The 24,919-nt window shown below is 38.8% G+C and overlaps 1 protein-coding gene across 24 annotated transcripts in view; it reads left to right on the top strand.

The window, feature by feature from the left end:
* ENPP2 (ectonucleotide pyrophosphatase/phosphodiesterase 2) overlaps positions 1-24,231 on the top strand; it is a 104,333-nt gene extending 80,102 nt beyond the window's left edge. For 6 of the 24 annotated variants that reach the window (XM_070221770.1, XM_070221763.1, XM_070221762.1 and 3 more), the window contains 9 exons: positions 766-938; positions 3,489-3,540; positions 10,124-10,198; positions 11,532-11,668; positions 12,704-12,839; positions 13,765-13,842; positions 17,049-17,181; positions 18,628-18,784; positions 23,633-24,231. In XM_070221770.1, the coding sequence (XP_070077871.1) occupies positions 766-938; positions 3,489-3,540; positions 10,124-10,198; positions 11,532-11,668; positions 12,704-12,839; positions 13,765-13,842; positions 17,049-17,181; positions 18,628-18,784; positions 23,633-23,803 (1,112 nt within the window). In that variant the 3' untranslated portion in view covers positions 23,804-24,231. Of the gene's footprint in view, positions 1-765; positions 951-3,488; positions 3,541-10,123; positions 10,199-11,531; positions 11,669-12,703; positions 12,840-13,764; positions 13,843-17,048; positions 17,182-18,627; positions 18,785-23,632 lie in introns of all 24 variants that reach the window. The other 18 variants (XM_070221769.1, XM_023648899.2, XM_005613263.4 and 15 more) reach the window with 3 other exon arrangements.
* The last annotated feature ends 688 nt before the right edge of the window (positions 24,232-24,919 follow it).

Raw genomic sequence — 24,919 nt, 5'->3', positions numbered from 1 at the left:
GCCCAGTTAAAGTTTTGCCAGCTTGCATCCTGGCCAGCTATTTATGTGCTCCTAATTATTTTTCTTCCTTGAGCTTCTACTTGCTGAATGAGGACAACTTTTCCTATTTAGTAAGGGAGTGCCAGTCTGGTGGTTAGAGGGGGAGTCTGAAAGTCGGGTCTCCTGGGTTCTTTTCCCATCTTGGCTGCTAGCTTCCCCTGCCCTGCCTCTCAGCTTAGGCAAGTCACTGTGTGCCCACTTGGCAACCATTCACTTGCTATGAAATCAGTCCGTTCATTTCACAGAGGCACTTCAAGGCACAAGGCCAAAGCCTCCTCTTGTCCCCGTACTCCTGTGGAGTGCATTAGAGGGCAGACCAGAGGTTATTTATTGATTATAAGTCTCATTTCAAAATTTGGGATAAAACGTCTCATAGAGATGGAGAAAGGCAGTGATACTGACACTGATAGTCCTTGGGTTGTATCTATCATAGACATAGGCAATAGCTAAGTGAGGACCTATTCCTTCACTCTTTGTTTTTGGGAGTGTCTCTCTCTATGGTCAAGTAATGAACATGGCTATTTCAGAAAGCTGTGGTAAGACATGGGCAGTCTAGAATGGTTTAGGAAGTAAGAAGGCATTGCCTACCGTTTCAATTTGGTTTTACCCAATTCTTATTTGTGTTCAGAGTTTTCAGACCCTTGGAAGGTGAATGGTTTTGACTTCACCATGTCTCATCAAAAAATATTTATAAAGCACCTGGCTTCTTTTCTTTCTTCTTACCAGATCTCCTGGGCTTGAAGCCAGCTCCTAATAACGGGACACACGGAAGTTTGAATCATCTCCTGCGCACTAACACCTTCAGGCCAACCATGCCAGAGGAAGTTACCAGACCCAATTATCCAGGGATTATGTACCTTCAGTCTGATTTTGACCTGGGCTGCACCTGTGATGATAAGGTAGAGCCAAAGGTAGAAATCTTTATGTTTATTATGGAGAAGCTTGTTGAGTATAGAGCAGTGCTGTCCAATAGAACTTTCTGTGATGATGTAAATGGACTATATATTTGCTGTCCAAAATGGTAGCCACTGGCCAAATGTGACTTTTTAGAGCTTGGAACTAAATTTTTAATTTTGTTTAATTTAATTATTTTAAATTGAAAGAGCTGAATGTGGCTTCTGGCTACCAAATGGGACAGCACAGGTACAGAGAATGAAGGACAAAGAGTAGAATTCACGATGCTGTTGTATGGAGTCACAATTCTCAGCCAAAGGCTTTTTCCTTTTTTCAACCTGGATCATGTGTCTATCAGTCATGGTCCCAATAGGAAACAGATGGCCCATGCAGAAGAGGTTTTTAAAGAGAGTTTAAAGGGATTGTTTCAATCATGTTTAATGAGAGGACTATTTACAAAGACTGGGCAGAGCAAAGGGAAGTCAATGAGGGATGGTGAATCACCCTGGGGCTATCAGGGTACCAATCCTAGGTCTGAACAATAAAGGAACCAGAACATGGAGAGAGAGAGCGAGAGAGCTGTATAGGAAGGGAATATGGGATTTGGCAGATGGGTGCAGCAAATACACTGCAACTTGGTAGCGAGGAAGCTGGGGGAGTAAATACCCCCAGTTGTCTTTCTCCTCTAATCTGCTGCTGGTGCTTCCCATTGGTGGAGCCCAACAGAAAGCAAGAGGGCAAGCTTGCTCTTTGATGTGATGCTAGAGGTCAGTCCCCCAGGGCACAGAGCAGGGTAGGGAAGGGTGCAACATGGAAGCAAATAGAGACTACCCAGCACGTTGTGATTGGACAGTTTGAAAACCAAACAAACTGCAAGTGTTAAGCAATAATTTTCTTATTGAATTTTATATTGAGCAAAGACCTTTATAATTGCCAGTCAGTGCTTCTGACAGCAAGAAATAACCAATGTTAGCATACTGAGTTGATGTGATTCCAACACAGGGCAAAGAAATCTGTTATTTTTGCAAGTCTGATTTTATTATGGGTAAATGTGTCTTTCAATTAGAGCTACTGTCCTATCCCCTTCCCCTACCATTTGCTACCTTCTAGGATTCCTAGGGGCCTAGGAGCCAGATATGAGAGGCTCCCCATGGGAGGAATTCAGTTTCCTCTTCTTCTTTACCTCCCTTTTTTACTCCTTCCTACTTTTTGTCCTGGCAAGAACCAAGGAGGCTAATGACTATAAAGGAGGTAATCCTCAGACCTCGGCTGGAGGAGTTGAGTTGCCAGAGTCAACAGGAAGTGGCTTTTGAAGTGGATTCCAAATATAATTTTAGGGGAATCTATTAATTGTATCTTGTTTTCTGAATTACCTTTCTTCTGGAGAACAAGAAATAGTTTGGATATGTTATCTTAGACCATTTTAGAGGAATTCTGGGTTGTCTTCGTTTTGTCTATGGGTTTCTCCAAAAGATTACCTTCCTTTTCTTAAAAAAAAAATACAGACATATTGAAAAGGTATAGAGATTAATAAAGTGAATGCCTCAACACACACATTGTGAGAAAGAAAACATTACAGATTGAGTGGAAGTTCCATGTGTGCCCTACTCCCCTAATTCCACTTCCTTTCTACCCCATAGATAACTAGTATCCTGAATATAGTGTGTATAATTTTACTATGCAGGTCTCTATATGTTTACTCCATACATATGTATCTCTTAAATAATATAATAAGTAATCGTCAGTATAGTTCCCTAAAATAAACTGTGGTATAGTTTTGCATATACCATATATAAATGGTATTTTTATGTAAATGCTGTTATGCTCTATGTATTCTGCAATTATTTTGTTCATCATTATGTTTTTGACATTGATGCATATTAATATGTGAAGCTTTACCTCATTCATTTTTACTGCTAATAGTTAATATTTAATTGCATATATATGCCATAATGATTTTATTCATTTTCCTATTTGAGAACATTTGGTAATTTCCAATTGTTAGCGCTTCCAAACAATGCTGCAATAGACATTATGGCAAATGTCTTCTTGTACACATATGCTGGAGTGTCTCCAGGATGTACAGTGAAGGATAGCGTTGCTGAGCCATAAGTTGTCAGAATCACTGAGTCATTACTTTGCAGCTTTGGAAAAAACAATTTCATAAATTAGTTTGGGAATCACCTTAGTGTACCTAGGAATTAATCTGAAATATTCAGGGAATATTCTAATTAATTTACAAATATGTGCCCAAATAATCATCATTACCAACATGGGAGGTTTCTACCATGACTATCCACAGTTTTAAAGAAAGGAAACAAAGTTATAGAGAGATTGAATAAGGTGCTCACAACCATAGAGTTACTAGGAAGTGGTCTAAAATGTCAATTTAAGATAAAATAGGAATTCCTCTGCAGAGCTTATGATATTGATGAAGATTAGGATCCTGTTTTGGATTTAGCAGGGTATTAAATAGAGAGAACAGTGCAGGAAAGAAAGAATGTTTCTGATTTGCTTTCTTTTCTCTTTTCCTCTTCTGGTTTTCTCACATGAAGAACAAATTGGATGAACTCAACAAACGCCTTCATATAAAAGGGTCTACAGAAGGTAAGGAGTTGATGGAAAAAACAATCAGATAAGTTTTTTCTAGTTTTCAAAAAGTGAAGAGACTTCTCATTTGCTTCATAGTGTAAGCACAATATTTTTTAAAATTCAAATTTGGGTTGCAAAGTGATTTTAATATCCATCTGGCAAAGGATATTGGTTTATCTATGCACACAAGATGCCAGCTGTATAGTAGTCATAAAAGTTCCATTACCATTTTTTTCTCAATAATTTTTAAGTCCTCGGAAAAACAGACATACCATTGTGTATACGATGTCATAATTTAAGGTGCTGATGGGGACTTCTATGAAGGGAATGGAAGTCACAATTATAAATAATGGCAGCTGGTTCCTATACTGAAGCTCACGTACCTGGAGAGGCAGTGTGCATGTTGTGGTGGGGAGAGATACACAGAAGGAATCAAATCAGAATTCCCTCTCTACTTAAGCATCACCTTGAGACCTAACTCAATCTCCTCTTATTTTACATACAATGATAACATACATATATTAGCCAACTTTTGCAAGCTTGTGTCTAAAAAAAGAATCTCAATGATTTGCACCAAATGTGAGCAATAGTGTTTCTTGCTTACACTTGAGTGTTGTGACTTTAGGTCAAGTGTGGCTCTGCCCCATGTGTACTCTTTTTTCTGGAATCCACGCTAAAGGAGTAGCCCCTAGCTAGGATATGTCCTTCTTGTGCCAGAGGGAAAAGAGTAATGGCGGACCATGCAATGGGTCTCAATACTTCTGCATTTGTCACTACCGTTCACAGTTCACAGGCGAAAACCCAGCATACGAAACCAATGGAGTAAGGAAGTATATTCTTTCTACAGGGATGCTGCCCTGCAAGTCACATGGCAATGGGTGGCAGTATATAATTCTTTACAAAAGTGCAGTAAATAATTAGGAACAATAATGCATTCTACCGCACAAGCTCTTCCTTCTGGTTTTGAAATTCCAGAAAATTAGGAGAAAATAGAAGAGGAGGGAAAGACTCCTATGCAGGTTACTACAGTAGGTGGGAGAGCATCTTGTAACAGCAAGGGAATGACTAAAAGTACATGAAAAAGCAGATAGAAATCAAACACAGCATCCCCAAGTCATGCAGTAAAGACCCACATAGTCAAATTCTCCTGAGAGCATTATATGAGTTATTAGCTTACATATGGTTCTGTTTATCATATGTGCTGTTTCCAATCTGATTAAGTGAAGCTTGAGGAAACCAGTAGAAGCTTTTATTTACTTGACTTATTTTCCCTCTTTATAAAGATTTTCATCTTCTTCCTTTTTCCCTTTCTGCATCACCACCCTTCCTCTTCTCTCTTTGATCATAGAACACACAGACTCTTTGGCATGTAATTGGATGAACACAGCTTTGAAGACAGAACTTAGTGGTGGAAGGTACACAAATCCTTCACAAACTCTAGAATTGATCTGAAATGTTTGACCTCTAACCTCTAGCGGACTACAGTGTCCTTATAATTAGAAAAACTGAAACATTGCCAGGGTCAAAGAGTACAGAGTCTCATGATTTGAGTTTTTCAAATATTCAATCACCAAGGCAGGGAAATAATACTGAGATGTTTCTCTTCGAAAAGTCACTAACAAAATAGTTAACTATGATAACTTTTAATGGGCTCTCATGTTTTTGCTGATTCAAGCTCTGGCTATTCATGGTACTAAAATACTTCCGTCTGGGAAAAAAATTCTGCATTTAGTTTGTTGGTGGCAGTGTGACAACACCATTTCCACAACTCAGCATAAACAGTAGCCTCAAACTTCTGAGCCTGAAAATAAGAGGCATCTTATAGGCGAATCACTGACTTTCAAGACTGGAAGGAGAGATAGTTAGTGACCTCACCTCTCCATTGCTCTGCTCAGAGGTGACCCTAAGTGTCTTATTTTAAGATGATTTTACCTCACTGAGGCTTAAAGTTTGTATACTCTTATGGACATGGACTGTAATGGGTAGTTGTTGAGTGTGCCTACGCTGTGCTGGGAACTGATTTCTCTGAGACATTTGGTTCTGTCAGCTATGTCACCAATAGTTTTCAACATGTGACTTCACAGTGGTGACATAAAATATTAAGGGAGGATCATGTTAGCGCATCTCCTTGGTCTGTTCATGACCTAGTGAGACAGGCTTTAATGATAGAAGAGAAACTTTAAAGCTATTACATGAAATAAAAGTAATTATATATCATTGTCTAATGTTCAAAGCATTTCCTTGTTTAGATTCTAGAGTGTGTGTAAGCCTTGATATGCTTTCTCCTGTCTCTCTCTCTCTCTTTCTGTCTCTTGGTCTTCGTCTCCTTAAGGGTCCTATCTCAGGGTCCTATCTCAGTCATTTCTTCAGCCAGAGAGCGACATTTTCTTAGTCTGAGTTCTTTCAGGTCTTTATGGTGTTTCTTGGGTCATAAATCTAGTCTGCCGCTTGAAATATTCAGTGTCTGCTTCGCTGGTGAAGAACCGCATGAATTCGAGTCACTGTGTGAGTGACTGTACGTGCGTGTTATATTCAGCGTAATTACTTCTTTCTGGATATCTTTGAATATATACTGAGGCTTTTAAACAATTTTGTGGACCTAAAGTTCTATACAAATGTAAAGTTGTGTTACTTTTATTCCTAGTTTTTTTAAACACACCCATAGGTAGCCAGTTTTTTCAGAATAGACTACGTGCTGTGCATATTCCATTTGTAACATTCATATGTGGCTGTTTTAGTGTCATGTGCCATAAAACCACTCATACATCTGTATAAAGCGTACGTGTAAAAGCTGTACATTCTGGTAGTGAAACAATCCAGGGGATGTTTTAGGTAAAACAAAAGAGAGGTATATTAAATTAATCTTAGGCAATATTTCACTATAAATACTTAAACTCTTATAGAATGAAGTCTTTTACTAAAATGAAAAGAAAATATATCGTCTTCAAAAACAGTGATCTAAACTGCTTGCTAAAGCCTTAATGTTCTAGATATGTGGTGAATTCTGGATCTAATTACATGACTGTTGTTGTTTTGAATTACATGTACATAACGTCTTGGTAAAATTACTGTTCAGTGAAAACTCTTTTTTTGTAAGGCCTTGAATCAATAGATGAATGAATGAACAAAATGAAAAATTTTAAGTCTCTCATAGCAAGCAATTCTGGTACTCTAGCCAGGTATAATTTTCATTGTAAGAATAATTGCACGGTTTATGCTCACCTTAGTCTTTTCTCTATTTACATTGCTATAGAAACGTTTTATATTTTCTTAGTCAGGTTAGCATTCACTATAATCTTTGTGAGAAAAAGAATGAAATATTATTTTAACATCCATATATATTTGTGCCTTTATCATACACAATGAGAAGTTAGTTTGGATAGAAAAATGACTTAAACACTAGTAATTCTTGTTAACTTTAAAGCAAAATTCTAAATATGACTAGATAGGGAATCTCCTTTGTAGCTCTTTTCTGAAGTGTTTCTCAATTTTGTTATTTATGGAGATGTTAGTTGTGCTATAGAAAGAAGGGGATAAATGTGTGTTTCTCTATGCATGTATCCTTGTGTGTCTTCTGGGGAGGACTTGGAAGAAATCAATACATAGGATAATTGTTTATGACTTATAGTAGGATTCAAGATGAATTCGATGGAGTGGACATAATTTTAATAACCTTTAACTACCAATATTCCTTGTGGATATTAAAGTAGAGCATATGCCCTTTACTAAATCACTTCAACTACAACTACTTTCAGTCAAGATTGATCCAGGTGTTTTACATATTTTGCCTCTAAACAGGGCAACATCTCAGTGAGATACGAAGCTTTGGGAGATCAAGCTACGGAATCACAGAGCTGTAAAGCTGAGATGGGATTTGACTCTGGTTCTATATGACACTAAAGCCCTTGTGCTGTCCTCTGTCAGTGCTTCTTCTGAGAGTTGGAACAAAGAGAATATGTCAGGAGAGAATCTCAGTGCATGTCAGGGTTTGGAAGTTGTTTCTGAAGTACTGGATGCTTTGACACAAATTGCTGTCCTCATTAGCTTCTCAGCATGCATGTCTCAGGAAGAACTCATGTCTGGGAGTAGCTGGATTTTCATTCCAATATGCCCTCCACTAGAATAACCCAGCAGTCAGCATCCAGCTGGAGACTTTGCAAAAAGCTGAGGAGAAGAATAATGGACCAGGAGTATGGAGGCCTAGATTCTGGGTACTGCTGTGTAGCTGAATTATCTTCTACAGATCATGAACCTTCAGTTCCTTCCTCAGTAAAATGGAGATGATATTGATCTGCCCAGTCTATCTCTCAGGATTATATTGGGCAGGTCAGGTTTAGAAAGCCTGTTCTTGAGAGTCATAAAGAACAGTATTTTTTAAAAATAAGACAAGCATTTATTTATTCAACAAGTATTTACTAAGTAGATGTTATGTGCTTGGCATTATTGGAGGTAGAGATACAATGGTGAACAAAACAGAAAAATCCCTGTCCTTGTTAAGTTCTTATTTTATTGTGAGATTTAGCCAGTTGATGAATTACAACATAGTTTTAAAGGTTGAGGTAAGAAAGACCAGGTCACTGATCAAGGCATTGAATCTAATTCCAGAGGAGGTTGACATGGTTGTAAATGATAGTAGGCACTTATAAGGCAAAGGAGGAGAAAGGTTACAGGAAAAGAAGAGACCTTGGGTAGAGATTTTGTGGTAAAATGTAAGAACATATTATTGTGGGAGTGAATGTTTTAAAAAAACAAGAAAGAGGAGAGATTTTCATGTGGCTCTCAAGTCAGCCAGCTAATCTGTGGGAATATGAATCAGGAAGCTGAGGAGGGAAAAGAAACACAAACTCAAATCTGGATGACCGGATCTTTGAAGATGAAAAGAATGAGCGCTGGGGAAGTCCTCACCACTTGAAAAGATGTGCCTCACAGTATTTTGCCAAATGTGGTATCTGGGGGAGACCCTTGGCCTGTACCAAAAATGCCAGAGACTATTGTAAACAGGGAAATGGGATGTGGAAGAAAGGCTCTGTCTAGAATTCCATGGAGTAGGAACTCAGCCTGGTTCCTACTGGGAAGACATGGGATATACCAGATCCGTATGAAGAAATCACGAGGAACATATTTCAAATATTTCAAAAGCACAGGGTCATCTCCAGGGTGGCTGGTCTCTGGATGAAGAGCTTATGTGTCCAAAGACTGACATTTGAGTACACTCTTGTGGCCTGAGCAGGGACTTTCTGCTCAAAAGAAATGCACTAGATGGCTTGCCCAAGATGTCATAAGGAGTAGCAGAGTCAGGCTGTGACCAAGAACCTGTGGTTCTTTGATACTCTTCTCTGAAAAAGGGAAATCTAAATTTTGATTCTGGATGTTAAAGTTTGTGTTTCTTACTGCAAAGATTAGACGAAACTACTATGCTTCGGAAAGACCCAAGTAGATTCTTTGGGTCAGTTGGGGAACTTGGTTAGATTTTAGAAGACTGTCAAAACCACTACATTTTTTTTTTCTTTCATGTTATGTATAGCCAGTTAACAATCGGGAAAAAGTTAGTCAAGTGATGATATATTTGTGCTCCAACTATGTGCCAAAACTGCAGTTGTGCATAATAGCTTAGAAGCTATGAAACCCACATTTCAGAAGCAAATTGAGTCTCTACATGAAGAGCAGAAGAATGGGTAGAGGAGAAGCTTATGTGTGGAAATCTTTCAGGAAAAAGTGAATCTTAAGATATCTCTTCCTGTCTTGTGCCCCCACTCCCTGTCCTCCTCGTGTCTCTTCCATGAGGGCTGAACTATGTGACCATATTATTTGTCACCCACTTTTGAGTGTGAAAAGAGGCACTGTTAACAATTATGCCAGGGAACAGGCATAAATCAGGACATGGATTCTCCCTGGCTTAGCTTCACATGCTTTGTCAGGACTGTAGCGATGCCACCTCAGCCCCAACTGTGGCATTCCTCATGCTGTGTTCCCAGCACACTCTATAAATATCTCTAATACAGTGCATACCATGTTGCATTTTAGTTATTTGTGCCATGTTTGTCTCTCTCATTGAACTGTGAGCTTTTTGACGATAAGAGTTCTATCTTAATTGTCTTTGTCCAGTATCACTATTCTATAGCCCAAGGCCTGGCACAAAGAAGGTACTCAGCAAATGTCTGATGAGGGGGAGTACATTAACGAAAAATTTGAAGGGAGAGAGGTGACAGGACTGGTGGAGGAGATATGCTGGGTAGAGAGAAAGAAAGGGAATCTCATGTATGATAGCAGAGAGCTGCCAACAACAATCGTGCGCAGAGCCTGCAAATAAATCAGCCTTCATGGAATGGAGTTGTATGCTGAGGAATGCCAAGAACTAAGGAGGACTGGAAGGGGGATCAGAGTTGGTGGAGTCTATAGATTGTTCCAGATTATTGTTTGATGGCTGCTCTCAGGAGGGGTGCTGCATAGAGAAACATGGCTGCTGTTTTGTTGTCCTTTTAATGGATTGGATGCTAGGTTTGCATTTGAGTTTGGAGGAATGTGTTTGGTAAGCATTAAAACTTGAATGATAAAAAAAGAATAGCTTCTCAAAGAATTTTGATACTTCTGCTTCCAGCTGAAACCAGGAAATTCAGAGGCAGCAAAAATGAAAACAAGGAAAACATTATTGGAAATTTTGAACCTAGAAAAGGTTTGGTTTGAGTTTTGAAGGAAAGTCTGACTTGGTTAACTGCCCCCAAGTACTACTATTATGATTTGCTGGCTTTTTATTTGTTCGTTATATTTCATTTATATAATATTATCATATTATGTTCTAATTCTTAGGAGTGGGTCCCAAATTTGGCAGCTTAACCAAGGCTTCTATATTTCCTGCAATGCTGACAAAGCCCAATTACCCAGAACAGGCTTGTGCTCTAACAGTGCGGGCTGCTTTGCCTCAAATCAGCAGTTCTACTTGGGAGGGTCTTGCAAAGTATTCTACAAAGAGTTTTCTCTGTTACTTGCCTACAATGGTAATACTTTAATTAAAGCAACATGTATACATAATTTAATAAGTGATTTCAAGAACTGATTTTCTCTATTAGAAATAACAGTAAAAACTTTTTTGATTATCACTTAGGGAGTTGTGGATTGCCTAAGCCTCAGTCTCTAAATATTTTGGTCTGTAGGACCCCAATTTCCAAGAATCTATGAAAGTTCTGACTTTAGCCTATCCAAAACGGGCAGATCAAGCTCGAGGCATTTATTGTGGGTGTGGAATGAAGGTTTGCATACTCAACACCCATGTCTTCTTTCTATAAGAGTAAGATTTCAGACCTTTTTTTGTTTTTTGTTTTCTAAGAGGCGAGCTTTCTCTTGAGGGTCTGCATCTACATTCTGGGGTCCTAACTGAGTTCCTTGGTGACTGACGACCACCCCTCTTCTGTATTTAAAGGACCCTCTTGAATGCCCACTTATTTTATCTATACATGTTCCTTTAAGTTCTTACCTAAAGAGTTTTCCTCCATGTGACAAACCTGCTTACTTTAAATGCTCATTACTACTCACTTTTTATGCTGAAATAATGCATATCTGAGTTGCAGTTTGCAAATGATGATCAAAGAGTGCCTTCCTCTTAATTAAATCATTGGTTAATTTGATGAGCCTTTTCAGGGGTCAAATGAATTCATTCTACAAAAAATCCAATCTTATTGACTTCTCATTCAGCCGGATCATTTCAAAATTTACTACATATTGTTTCCTTCCTCTACAGATTAAAATTCTTTGTAACTAAAAAAAGCATTAAAATAAGTGTGGCATTTGCATTATAGTTTTGATAACTGTAAGCCTTGACCCGTGCTAAGGTGATCAAATAAACCACAGTACTGTTAGGAAAACTAACTTGATTAAATTAAGGAGAAGGAGCTACCTTATTAATAAATAAGCAACCAAATTGTGGACAACTTGACTCTCTTCCAATATTTCTTTAACATTTGATATAAAGTTTAATATGTGTTTAACCCAGTTAATTTTTTCTTTCCTAGAGAGACACCTCCTCTATGGACGGCCTGCTGTGCTTTATCGGACTAGATATGACATCTTATATCATACTGACTTTGAAAGTGGTTATAGTGAAATATTCCTAATGCCACTCTGGACATCGTATACTGTTTCCAAACAGGTCATTGAGAAAATTGGGTTATATATTCTTCATGTGATTATATTCCTCGCCTTAATATAATGATTGTTTGCTTAACAAAATTTTGTCTTAGAAAAGATTTTAATTTTTCCTGATGAAAGAAATCCTATGCTGGATCTATTGCAAGCTATTTTGAACCAGACTTTATTCATGTTCACTATGATTCACTATGTTCTGATAACTTCATAGTAATATGTTAAATATCAAAGGGAGCATACTAATCCTTTTAGTTTCTTTTACTCTGTCATGGCCAGCAGTTACAGAAGCCAACAACGTTTGGCTGTTTGTTTTAATAGACTTTATTTTTCAGAGCAGTTTTAGGGTCACAGCAAAATTGAATGGAAAGGACAGAGAGTTCCCATATGCCCATGGCCCTCACAGGCACATCCTCCCCCACTATAACATCCTGTTTTTTAATAACGGTTTTATGTTGGGGTTTCAGTTTTGGTGAAGATGAAATTGGTAAGTTTGTATCAGGAATTAGAAAAATTTATCTGGCAGTTGTTTTTAATTTCTGAATACAAATGACTACTTACACTGCCCCAAACACAGCTTCATGTTAATTTGTCCTGTGTGCACAAACGTATGCTCAGGCACATACTATATATATATGTGTGTGTGTGTGTGTGTATATGTATATATATACAGTCTTTCTTTCTTTAGGGGATATATCTATATTATTTTTCAGAGTGTTATTTTTTAAGCTGTCTTCTATGGAGTCCTATTGGTTATTTCAACAGGGGGATTTCTGCTTTATATATTGTTATTTTACTTAAGACTTTGATAAGAGAGTTCTGCTGCTAACAAAATAAGAGTTTGAAAATTACTGGCTTACTCTATTTAAAATTGAGACCTTTTTATTTTAAGGTCTCAGTTATTTAAGAATATCAGAATGTGAGCTATAGTGAAAGCTGGAGGGGTTTTGCTTCTGGCTGTTGATAGCTGAGCAGTTCCGGCTTCAGTATGTCTCTGTGGGTTTGCGATGGCATTCCTGAACACCTCTGACTCCCCGTGCAGGCTGAGGTCTCTGGCATCCCGGATCACCTGACCAATTGCGTCCGGCCTGATGTCCGCGTTTCTCCGAGTTTCAGTCAGAGCTGTTTGGCCTACAGAAATGATAAACAGATGTCCTATGGATTCCTCTTCCCTCCTTGTGAGTTGTAGAGTATCAGGATCTGACCATTCTAGAGGGGCGTTATTTTGTGGAGTCTGGAGGTGAAACTTGGTATTCAGGATTTCAGCGGTTTTCAGGTTTTCTTCAAGAGGGGTACTCAACAGATCGAAGAGATGAACATCTATGGACTCCTTCCAAAATCATCCAGAAAAGAGAGCAGCTTTCACAAATCCTGTTTTCAGGAGAATTCTAAAGTGTAACAGAATATTCTGTGTGCCCCTTCACATCATTAAATGAGAATCTGAAAGTGAAATAGTAAATCATTGACACTAACCTTTTAAATAATTCTATAGAGATGATCTCTTAAGAATATGTGAAATCCTTTAATCATCTCTCATTCCCTTGATGACACTTTTTTTTTGAAGAAGAAGATTAGTCCTGAGCTAACATCTCCTGCCAATCCTCCTCTTTTTGCTTTGGAAGACTGGCCTTGAGCTAACATCTGTGCCCACCTTCCTCTACTTTATATGTGGGACGCCTGCCACAGCATGGCTTGACAAGCGGTGTGTAGGTCCACACCTGGGATCTGAATTGGTGAACCCCGGGCCGCCAAAGCAGAACATGTGAACTTAACCACTGTGCCCCTGGGCCAGTCCCTTGATGACACTTTTTTTAAAGTCCAAATTACACTAGTGAAATCAAGGAATTCTTTTACATAATACTTAGTAGACCCAAGACTAGGTAGGAAGGAAAAGCATTGTAAAAGTTTTTGAGAGGGAGCTATGGAGTGAAGTAAAGAGACTGAGTGGGAAAGAAGGTAGGAAATGCTATATAAAGGAGAGAATGAGTAGGAATAAGAGTAGATCTGTTCACTTCAGGCTGCTTGGACCATTTCAGAAGATTACTTCTTGATTGATGTAGACGTTGATAAGTAATGGACACTGTTTGTTTTCCTAATGTTTAGATCTGAGCTCTTCACCAGAAGCTAAATATGACACATTCCTGGTAACCAATATGGTTCCAATGTATCCTGCTTTCAAACGTAAGTCCAATATTTACCTAGTAAATTATTATTTGTGAAAAGAAATATTTCTAAATTTACCACTTACCTTTTCTACCTCCATATTAATTTTAATAATAAAAATGCCTTTCATGTGTTTAACATTTGTAATTTTTGAACATCTTTATGTAAATTCTCTACTGTTAATCCAAAATATGAATCTGTGAGGGAAGTTGGCAGGTTGTTTATCCCTTGTTTATAATTAAGAAATTGAAGTCACAAAAAGTGAGGCAGGTCGTGAATGGTAGAAGCTGAACTTAACCAAGTTTTCCTTCTAATCTGGAGTTCTTTCTATTTCAGTGCTCGTTATATTGGTGATTAAAAAGAGTCTTCTCTGTATTTTGGAGGCCTCTTGACATTTTATAGCATCTATATTTATTTATTGAATGTTACAGTGAAAGCTACCAGCACCGTTCTTGTTTAGCGTGATGGTGATGATATCTTCTGAATGTTGACCCTGAAATCCAGCAAAGCCTAATTGTCTTCTGCATCATTACAGTATTAAATTCAGATAGTTTTAGGGCTGTGAAAATTATCTTAGCTTCTTTGAACACTCGTACTTTCTGTGCACATGACATAAATATTTGTGGATGATAGTGATGCTATCCATGGTATAGGCACAATAAGCCTTGGCCCAAAACAGAGTTCTAGTCCTTGGAGTTGGGATCATTAGCTGTGTGATCACAGAAATGCCATTTAACCTCTCATTTGTGAAATTACAAGATTTGATTGCACGACATCTATGGCTTATATGAATTTATCACTTCATTTGTTCAATGGCCAAAACAATCATTTTCTATTTCTGATAACAAAGAATTCATTCATTCACCCACCCACCCATCTGTCCATCCATCCATCCATCCATCGATTCATCCATCCATCTATCCATGTATTCAAAGATAGAGAAAGCATTCTGGTGTAGCTTTTACCTCCCTTTAGTTCATTTACAGTGAGCACACCTATATGCTTATAGGAAAGGTAGGAAAGGGAATCACCTTTACCTATTTCTACTTGGTAAAGGAGCATTGGGCTGTGTTACAAGACTCTTAGGGCTGAAACAAAGTCTCAAAATAGGAACAAGTGATTGTGAAGTGTCATTTGCAGTGACAGAACTGCCCAACTTGACATTGGTGAAATGGCCAATATGGTTTAAAGAAAAAAAACTATTTATTTGATATTGTAGGTAGTAAATGAAGGTTTATTCAAAGGTAGAATCCATTGCTTATGAGTGGAAAATTAAAGTATGCTTTTGAAAGGAGGTTTGCTCTCAGGCTTAATTGAGAAATGTTTCAGAAACCCACATAGATACATTTGTCATAATATTACATGGAATGCAGCTTCATTTAATTTCCACAAATCAGGGTTTCCTGGATTCCTTTATTCTTTACTGATGCCTTTTTGACCGAGCAGTAATAAAGGAAACACACGGTACCACCCTGAGGCTGGCATGGCAGAAGGCCTGTCACAGAGGGCTCGCTGTTCTTTACTAGGGGAATGGTTTTTTCACATGCCACATTTCTGCGGGTTTGGCCTTTTGACTGTTCTCATTGTTGTTTCTTTTTCTCTCTGCCTGTCCAATTTTTATGCTTAAGTTAACATTTGAACTCTCCCACTGTCCTCCTTTTTTTGTTACAAACAATTATCTACGGTATTTTGGCTCTGGTGGGCTGCTCTGTCCTTTTTATTCAGAGTAGAGTATCAGAAGGGATAAAGAGCAGTTGAAGCACTATGGGAAAAGTGGTCAATAACTTCTTAATAAGAGACATAGGAAGTGATAACAGCCTGAACCTCACAACCCCCACGTAGACTAGTTTGTGGTAAGTTAAATCTAACATTTCAGAACCAACTCGTTGTGTGCCTTTCCTGTCCTCTTCTGTCGTTCCCCTCTCTTGCCTTCCCCTTTTTCCTTTCTGCTTTTCTCATGCCCCTCTGATTGTCCATAAAATAAATTGGAGCTAGGGTGGACAAAGAAGCCTTCTCCAGGGGGTGACCTTGAAAATGAGACATGAATAATGGAGGAGAAACCAGATATGCACAGATCACAGAATGAATTTTCCAGGCAAAAGAAAGAGCAAATGCAAAATCTTAGTCTGAACTGTTTGGCAAGGTTGGGGACAGGTAGGAAGCCATGTGCCTGAGGGGGACAGAGGTAGGGAGTAAAGTTATAGAGGTGGACAGGGGCGTCATGGTGGAAAGTTGGGATTTTATCCTAATTACCGTGAAAAATCATCTGAGGTGTTAGAAATGGATGTTGGGGGGAGTGTGATACAATCTGATTCGTGGTGTAGAAAGATCCATCTATGTACTCTACTACTTAGAGGGTGGGCTACAGGGAAGTAAGAGTTTCTTACCAAGAGCCCAGAGAGTAGTCCTTTGTAGTAGTTCATTGCAGAGTGGATAGTAATCTAGATCAGGGTGGACAGAGTGAAAATGGTGAGAAGTGGTCAGATTTGGATGACTGAGATGTATTTTGGAGGTAGTATTGACAGGACTTGTTCACATGTGTATGAAGTAAGGAGAAAAGTCAGGAATGACTCCTAGGATTTTGACTTGAACATCTGGGCAAGTGCCAGTGCCATTAACTATGATGGAGAAGCCAAGAGTTGGAGCAGGATTGGGAAGGAAAATCAAGAATTCTGATTGGATAATTTTTTGCTCTACGTGATTATTAGGTATTCAAGTGGACCATGAGGCGGGTGGTTAGATGACATGTCTGGAGCTCCGTGGAGAGGTCAGGGCTAGAGACATAAACTTGGCAACTAGCCTATCTGTGAGATCATGAAGGAAGAGAAAGTAGATTAAGGCCTTTTTTCAATTTCTCACAAACACCATACTTCCTCTTTTGTACGTATTGTTCCCCCTACCTAGAATGTTCTGTCTCTACATCTTGGCCTAGGGAATGCCCATTTATCCTTCAGATTTCAGCTCAGTAACCACTTTATCTGCAAATCCTTCCCTGACTTATTGGGCTAGGTTAAACTCCCCGACCAATGTCTCCACATCTTCCTCTTTGCTGGTTCATAAATGACACACACACAGCTAGTGCTTTAGGAGGGTTCTTCTCAAGAATCACGACAGCTCTAGTGTCTCTTGACTTGTGACATTTGGCTAGTAGAATGCATCCGAGAGAGAATTTGGCCAAAGCAAGGAGTTTTCTTCATGAAGAACTGATTTTTATCTTTGTACAGGAGTCTGGAATTATTTCCAAAGGGTGTTGGTGAAGAAATATGCTTCAGAAAGGAATGGAGTTAATGTGATAAGTGGACCAATTTTTGACTATGACTATGATGGCTTACACGACACACAGGACAAAATCAAACAGTAAGCGTTTCATTTCCACTCAGTGTGTGTTTGTAAATTCCAAGATCTCACTTAAGGCTATTTTTGAAATATTCACATACTAGGGAAGTGCTGATCCTCCTTAAATCTTTTGCTCTTTGAATCTCCTTGTGGTTTCTTCAGTTCTCTTGGACCTTTGAGTAAACATGGCATCGGTGGTTAGAATGGAATTGGGTTTTGTGGCAAATAAATGCACTTTTCCCTTCCATGAAAGAAATGTATCAAAAGATTAAAATTTTTTTTCTCAATTATTCTTCAACAACTCTTCAGCAGGAATATGATAATTTTCACTTGTCTGCATTATTTGGGGGGACTTTTGCAATCCCTTAGATTTTCTGAGTCAGTATATCTCAATAGAAAATTGCATATAGACTTTGGTCAAATCGAGTTTCTACCTCTCTGTGGTGCTTGAGGATATGAAGGGATAAGACATACTCTGTTCCACAAGGAACTTACAGTCTGGTGGAGAAGGTAAGAACATACAGATACAACAAGTTCACAATAAGTCATCATTTAATTTTGTACATGCATGAAACAATCAGGGAAGCATAAAATATGAGGGTTTAGTTATGATTTATAGATAGAGAACAAAATGCGTATAGGTAACTAATAAAATAGAATTTATCTTACTCCTTTCCAGTCCTTCATAAGAGAATTTTCATCTTAATTGTACATTTATTTTATTGTTTATCATTGCTATAGTTTTTAGCCCAAATTACAATATCAGTTCAATCATGGTTTTGGTATTTGGAAAATGATTAAAATTAAGATACTAGAAGACCAGGTATGGAATTGCAATTTCTATACTTCACTCTACTGGAAAAGATATTTTATACCTCTAGGCTCATCACTAGCACTCAGTCCTTAGTATTTCCTTTAGTTAGTGAGTTCCCTGTACCCAGCTCAGGATCTCATTGTGTCTTGAAAGGGCTATTATTCCCCTAGCTCCAGTGTCACCTGTCTCAGGTCCATTTTATACAACTCTGTGAAAGTGATCCCCCTGAAACATGGATCTCATAGTGACACTCCCTAGCACAGAACCCTTCAATGGAACACTACTGCCTAAACAATAACGCCCAACTCCACAACTTGGCCCTCAGAACCCTCCACAATTTGGCTTTTATTGACTCTTCCAGCCTTACATTTCTCCTACACTGATATATTCATCATGTCCAGCATCCAAGTCTTGGTTCAAGCTGTTTTCTTTGCCTGGATTATCTTTTTCACTGTGCCAGGTTGAGAGAAGAATGAGGACGCAAGGCAGCAAAAACATTATGTTCAAAGATAGAGAAGTGGGCTAGTGCCCAGAAGTGAAAATGATTCAGTTGAGTGGGAATTAATTTCTGTGACTTAGGCACGAGCCCTTGATCACCATTTAGAAAAGAAAGAGACTACATCAGTTGGAATTTTATTTCACCTTCCTTTCAGGTATGTGGAAGGCAGTTCCATTCCTGTTCCAACTCACTACTACAGCATCATCACCAGCTGCCTGGATTTCACTCAGCCTGCTGACAAGTGTGATGGCCCCCTCTCTGTCTCCTCGTTCATCCTGCCTCACAGACCGGACAATGATGAGAGCTGCAATGTGAGTTCAGAGACAGAGTCCTTTTGGATTTGCTTACATAATTCATCTTTGTTTCTTAAGCAGAACACACTTATAAAACATTTGCACTATACAACCAAGTGGAAAGAAGAAAGGACCCAAACAAGACTTTGCTTAACACTTGGGAACTTTGTGTTCTAATGGCATTTGATTTTTCAGTATAAGGATGTGTGTGTGAGGGTGTGGGTGTGCATTTAACATAATTTTATTTATTTGTTCGATTTTGACGAAAGATAAGAGTGCCCACATGGCCTTAGTTTTGCAAAAGCCATATATATTTTGTAAAAAGAAAGAGGAAAATAGCAAAATTTTGATGATTATTGAAACTAGGTAAGAGTTCACGGGGGCTCATTATATTCTCTATGCTTTTGTGGATCTTCAAAAGTTTCTATAATAAAAATTTTTCAAAAGACACACACACACCAGAATATATACTTTACAAATCAGATTTTCATTAGTTACTTGTTATGAGGGCAGTTGTAACAGGTCACCCCACTCTCAAGTAGCACAGATGACTCCTGACTTACTTGTTCTTACGTGGAGCCAGGATGGCGTGATGAGAAAGCCCCAGGCAGGAAGAAAGGAGCTATACTCTGTGATCCTGGCCCTGTGCTAACTACACTCAGGGATGAATCACAGAGCTTCTCCCCATTTCCTTAATGTGATGGAAAGTCTGTGCTCCGAGGTTGATTTCAGAGGTGATGGTCTCTAGGATTTTGTTTTATAGAGTAGAAGGCACAGGGCTATAATCTTCAAAAGAGGGTTTCCAGTGAATAAGCATACTCAAATTCCTAATTGTACATGGTGCTCTGAGAGGAACAATAGTGTGAGTTGAACATAGTTACTTCTCTAGGCAGACTTCTGTGGGAAAAGCACATAAAACAGGAACAGAAATGGCTACATTAAAAAGCAAAGAGCGAAAGAATGGCTTCAAGAGAGATTGTGAGCTTCAAGGACAAGGTAGATTTGGGGCTATGGCTTCAATTATAGGTGAAGATTGAGGCTATGAGTATCCAAAGCAGACAATGGATGCAGGAAAAAAGAGATTTGAAATATGACCAAGAAAGCCGATAAAGTTTAGCCGGATATTGGAAATGAGGATAATAGTTGGAGATAAGATTTTCCAAGTTGTGTGCAATCAATTTAAAATACCAGTAGTAGTAATAGTGGTCATGGCAGCAGCAATGGGACTTGTTACCTTTTGCTAAGTGCATATTACCATCCAATTGCTGTGTGGGTTCTCTAGATATATTATTTATAGTCATCCAATTACCCTATGAGGCAAGGATCTGTGATCTCCCCACCTCCCCTTTCACTCACTGTTGAGAAACCTTTAGCTAATAAAGGAAAGGTATGTTACATGGTTACCTGCTTAGTTAGTAGGAGAGCAGGATGTTAGATTCAAGGCCTCTGACTCCAAAAGCCCATCCTCTTTCTTTTTTTTTTTTAATGTTTTTTTTTAAAGGTATCCTTTTTGTGTGCGTGTGTGAGGAAGATTGGCCATGAGTTAACATCTGTTGCCAATCTTCCTCTTTTCCTTTCCTCCCCAAAGCCCCAGTGCATAGGTGTATATCCTAGTTCTAAGTCATCCAGTTCTTCTATGTGGGATGCCACCACAGCATGGCTTGATGAAGAATATGTAGGTCCAGGCTGAGGATCCGAACCAGTGAACCCCGGGCCACTGAAGTGGAGTGCGTGAACTTAACCCCTCAGCCAAGGAGCTGACCCCACCCATCCTCTTTCAAATTTACCAGCTTTCAATAGTGGTATATTGAGACCTTAGGAATTTTTTGTGTTGCTTAGGCATTAGGTAGCCACGGAAAATATCTACGCTTAAGTGCGATACTTTAGGCTGTGGTTTAGGGAGATAAATTTGAATTGGAGGGGATCAAGGCTGATGCTCAAAGGGCTTTGACAAGTCTCACAGGATTGAGGTAGCAGAACTTGAATTGGGGTTGTGGTCTTAGAAATTTAAAGAGGAGGGTGGAAGACAGTAATATTATACTGGAAGGATCAATAAGATCTTATAAATAATAGGAAGGGAGGTGGAGAGGCAAGGGAACTGCAAGCGAGAGATGAGCTTATTGGCTTGACCTTCTCAGTTTTGACTGTTCATAACCATGAGATAGATAATGGTGTGCCAGGGAGATGGAATTCTTCTGTATAACATGATATACATTCTTTGAACTTCAGTATTACTAAAAACTTGTTGTGGGGAGGTAAAACTTTTACAAAAAAGTAAACACATGTATTATGGAGTGAAATTCAAAATTGCCATGCATTTTTAAGATAAAACAGAGACTACAAAGAACATTTCAGATTTAAAGTAGGCCATTTAGGGTACACCTAGATTCTTAAGGAGTGTATGTTCAAGTTTCTCTGTCATTAGGGGAAATTGATGATGGGAGAGTTTGAAAAATGTTGTTCCAAACTCAGTTAAAAGGCCATTCTTTAGTCACCCCATATTTCACATGTGACAAATGAGATCCACCAATGTCCTCACAGGTCTTCCTGTCCATCCTGGTTCCTGACTCTGCACAGAGCTTAGAGGTATTTCTGGTAGCGTTCATGGCCAGAACACTTCTCATTGAAGAACCCTCTGCCCATATAGAAACCTGTCCTTGTTTTGAAGTTCACCTTAAAGCTGCTGGAGCTTGAATTCACAGACTCACCTGGGAGAAAGTCAGGGAGGAAAGGCCGATGAAGAATAAATGTCCACAGCAAGAAAGACAATAAGCAAATTCATGGATTGTGCTTTTGTTTGCATTAATGTTCTAGGTTATTTATTTTTAAAGTTTTTCCTTTCCTTACTTCCTTGGTAGTTAGGAACTTTTATTTGAATTTTATTCATTTTGCATTTTGCAATAGAGTCTCTCTCAGCAAATACTTCTGTGGATTGCCAGCTAACATCAGGCAGAAGTCATTTTCATTGCATGTAGCATAGCCCGACATTTCCTAATGAATAACTGGAGGCTAGATATTAGCATGTGAGGACCAGAAGAGAATGCCTCTCAAATGAAACTGGTAAATCACTTCCCAAGGAAAGATATAGCAAAAGGCAGATTTTTCCCTGAATTCTTATAATCCCAGCTGGCTATTATTTAAAATAGGAAAAACCTTTTCACCCCTTGTCCACACATTCAAATGACTGCATTTACAAAGGAAAAATTAGACTTACTGACTATTGAAAAATCAAATAAATGACTTGAATATGAAAATTCTCCCAAAATACAGCTTCATGCTTACTCTGCTTACTCTGAGGGGGTCCTGACCCATTTGGAGACCTCCTACTTCGTTAATTATATGGTCGCACTGAGGATTGGTCAGTACCGTTGTGGGTAGAGTTATATTTAGGTCTGTCCTTTCCTGTGACTCGCAGAGATCTTGGTTAGCTTGGGTTAGAAGGGTGGGGCATGGAGGGTTAAAATCCTTACTTCCCCAGCCTGCAAAGCAATTTCTTCCTATTTCTTCATTTTGCCTTGGATGGCCAGGCATCAGTTTCCTGAACCAACACCCTCATGGTACATATTTAGCACTGGCACAAACTTCTGTAGCTCCCTGTCCAGGTCTGTGTGGGTTGGAGCTTTCCGAGAAAACCCATTGGTTCTTGGGCTTTGGTGGGTAGTTCATTGAGACCACTAGCAGTAAGAGAGTTGGATGAGGGCATGCCTGAACATTCTCAGTCCTGAGACATGCAGCCACCCTTCAACTTGTAGAAAGACTCTTGGAAGCCATTGCATTTCCGGGGGCATTTGGGAGTGAAATTATTTTTAAAGACCCTTCTGCTCCATGTCTACTAATGAGGGTAGCATTTCCTCATAATTCTCAAGGCTCTCAGATCTCATTCTTTCTCTCAGCTTCCTTCAAAAGTGAAAGAAGATTTTTTTTTTAAAGTAAAAGACTGCTTTGTCTGAATTACTCTTTAGTTTCAACTTAGACATGAAATAAATTGTTTGGTGTGGGACGTCTGAATGTCTTTCATCTGGAATTTGTGCCAACAAGGGAGTTCTTGGCTAGTAGTGAAGATGGAAAGAGATTTCCTTCATTTCTGTCATGATGTTGTTTTCTTATTTCACTTTCTCTCCCCTTGTTCCTCCTTGTCCTTCTTCCTCCCTCCCAGGGAGCTGCTGAAGTAAGCATTATTATCCTTGTGAACCAATGAAGAAACTGAGGCCTAGAGAGCTTGACCAAGTAGCTTGACCAAGGTCTCATAGCCAGGAAGTGGAAGAGCCACAATTCAAACCCAGACCTCTTGGGTCCCAAAGTGCCAGGTGTATCAACTGAGCTGCTTTGAATCGAGCTTATTATTCAAATATCAACTCATTGCAATCTAATAGATGATGTAGCTGACGTAGTGGGCTCTTCTGAAAGGCTAAGAATGCACATAGAAATTATGTGCACTGAGCACAAGCTCTTTGTTTTCCTTGGGAAGCAGAAGAGCGTTCTAAATTACCCTTGCTCTGTGCTCAACGTTGCAGTTTGACGGCAGGGAAAAGAAACAAATGATTGAATTCTCCAGGGCCTTTGGTTTTCCTGATTTTGATTTATGTTCTGAGAACCCATTGAGTCAAATGCCCTTTCACACCACATGTCTCGTTTATTTGGTACAGCTAATTGCTGTTGAAAATGTTTACAGCCCAGGGCAGGTATTTGTGGCGCATTACTGAAAGGAATCTGGTAGAGTGGCGGGGAGGCCAGGGAGGAATAACATGCATTGGCTCTGGGTGCAGGAGTATCATAGAGGTCATTTGTGGACTTGGGGCAAACTGACCATTTGGAGAACCTCCTCTGGAAAATTCTGACTCTGATTGTATTCTGTTTCCATGGCAGAGCTCAGAGGATGAATCGAAATGGGTAGAAGAACTTATAAAGATGCACACAGCTCGGGTGCGGGACATTGAACATCTCACCAGTCTGGATTTCTTCCGAAAGACCAGCCGCAGCTATCCAGAAATTCTGACACTGAAGACATACATGCATACATATGAGAGCGAGATTTAACTTTCTGATCATTTGCAGTGGTCTTATCAACTGGTGTATATTTTTATATTGTTTTTGTATTTATTAATTTGAAACCAGGACATTAAAAAAATGTTAGTATTTTAATCCTGTGCCAGATCTGACATATTACGCCTGAATGACTCCACTGTTTTTCTCTAATACTTGATTTAGGTAGTCTTGTGTTCTGAGTAGAGCTTGTAATAAATACTGCAGCTTGCATTTTTAGTGGAAGCTTCTAAATGGTGCTGCGTATTTGAGATTTGCATTGAGGAAATATTAATTTTCCAGTGCACAGTTGCCACGTGTAGTTCTGTACTGTACCGAAATACTGATTTTGTAAAGTTGCATTCATTTACTGTTAATTATGACAGACATATTTAAGCCCTTATAGACCAATCTTAAATATAATAAATCACACATTCAGTTTTTTTCTGCTTTTATTTGACATTTATTTCACTTATAAATGAGAGTGTTTGCTTTTGATATAGTCATGCATGAAAGGTGTACATTTCCTGTATCAGGCCCTCTTCCTAGTTGAATGTAGTTCACATGGTCAAAGGGGCATCCTTGATATTCAGCCACAGTGGCCTGGATGGTTTAGGTGCATAGCTATGGGAAATCAGAAGGACAAAGGGAAATGGAAACCAGAACTTCTGAATACCCTCTCTCACCCATCTCTTTTAAAAATATCTTGAAGTTTAGAAGGATTGGATCAAAGCTGTAAGAATTAGACTCAACTGAGATTGTATTAGGCATATATTCTGTATAAGTTATCAACCTAAGAACTATGGCAGATATAAAGAGAAATAAGACAGTGGGATGAGATATAGACATAAAAGTGTAATTAACCAATCAAGATAGAGAATAATAAATGCCAAGTGAAAAGTGTTGGTAATAATACCATATGACAGAATAATACAATATCACAGTTATGGCTTTAAGTAACAATAAAGCATGGAGTGAGGAAGTCATTCAGAGATTTTCAATCCTTCTGATGGTGTCATGGAGAAAGGCTCATATTAGTGTCACTTAATCTCTCACAGTTACTAATGTCTCTTTTTTAAAAAAGAAAAGAGAACAGCATATTGTTTCGTTTTTATGTTAATTTTTATAGTT

The sequence above is a fragment of the Equus caballus genome, chromosome 9 (assembly GCF_041296265.1).
Source record: "Equus caballus isolate H_3958 breed thoroughbred chromosome 9, TB-T2T, whole genome shotgun sequence".
In the NCBI taxonomy this organism is placed as follows: Eukaryota; Metazoa; Chordata; class Mammalia; order Perissodactyla; family Equidae; genus Equus; species Equus caballus.
This window is presented reverse-complemented; position numbering and strand designations above follow the sequence as displayed.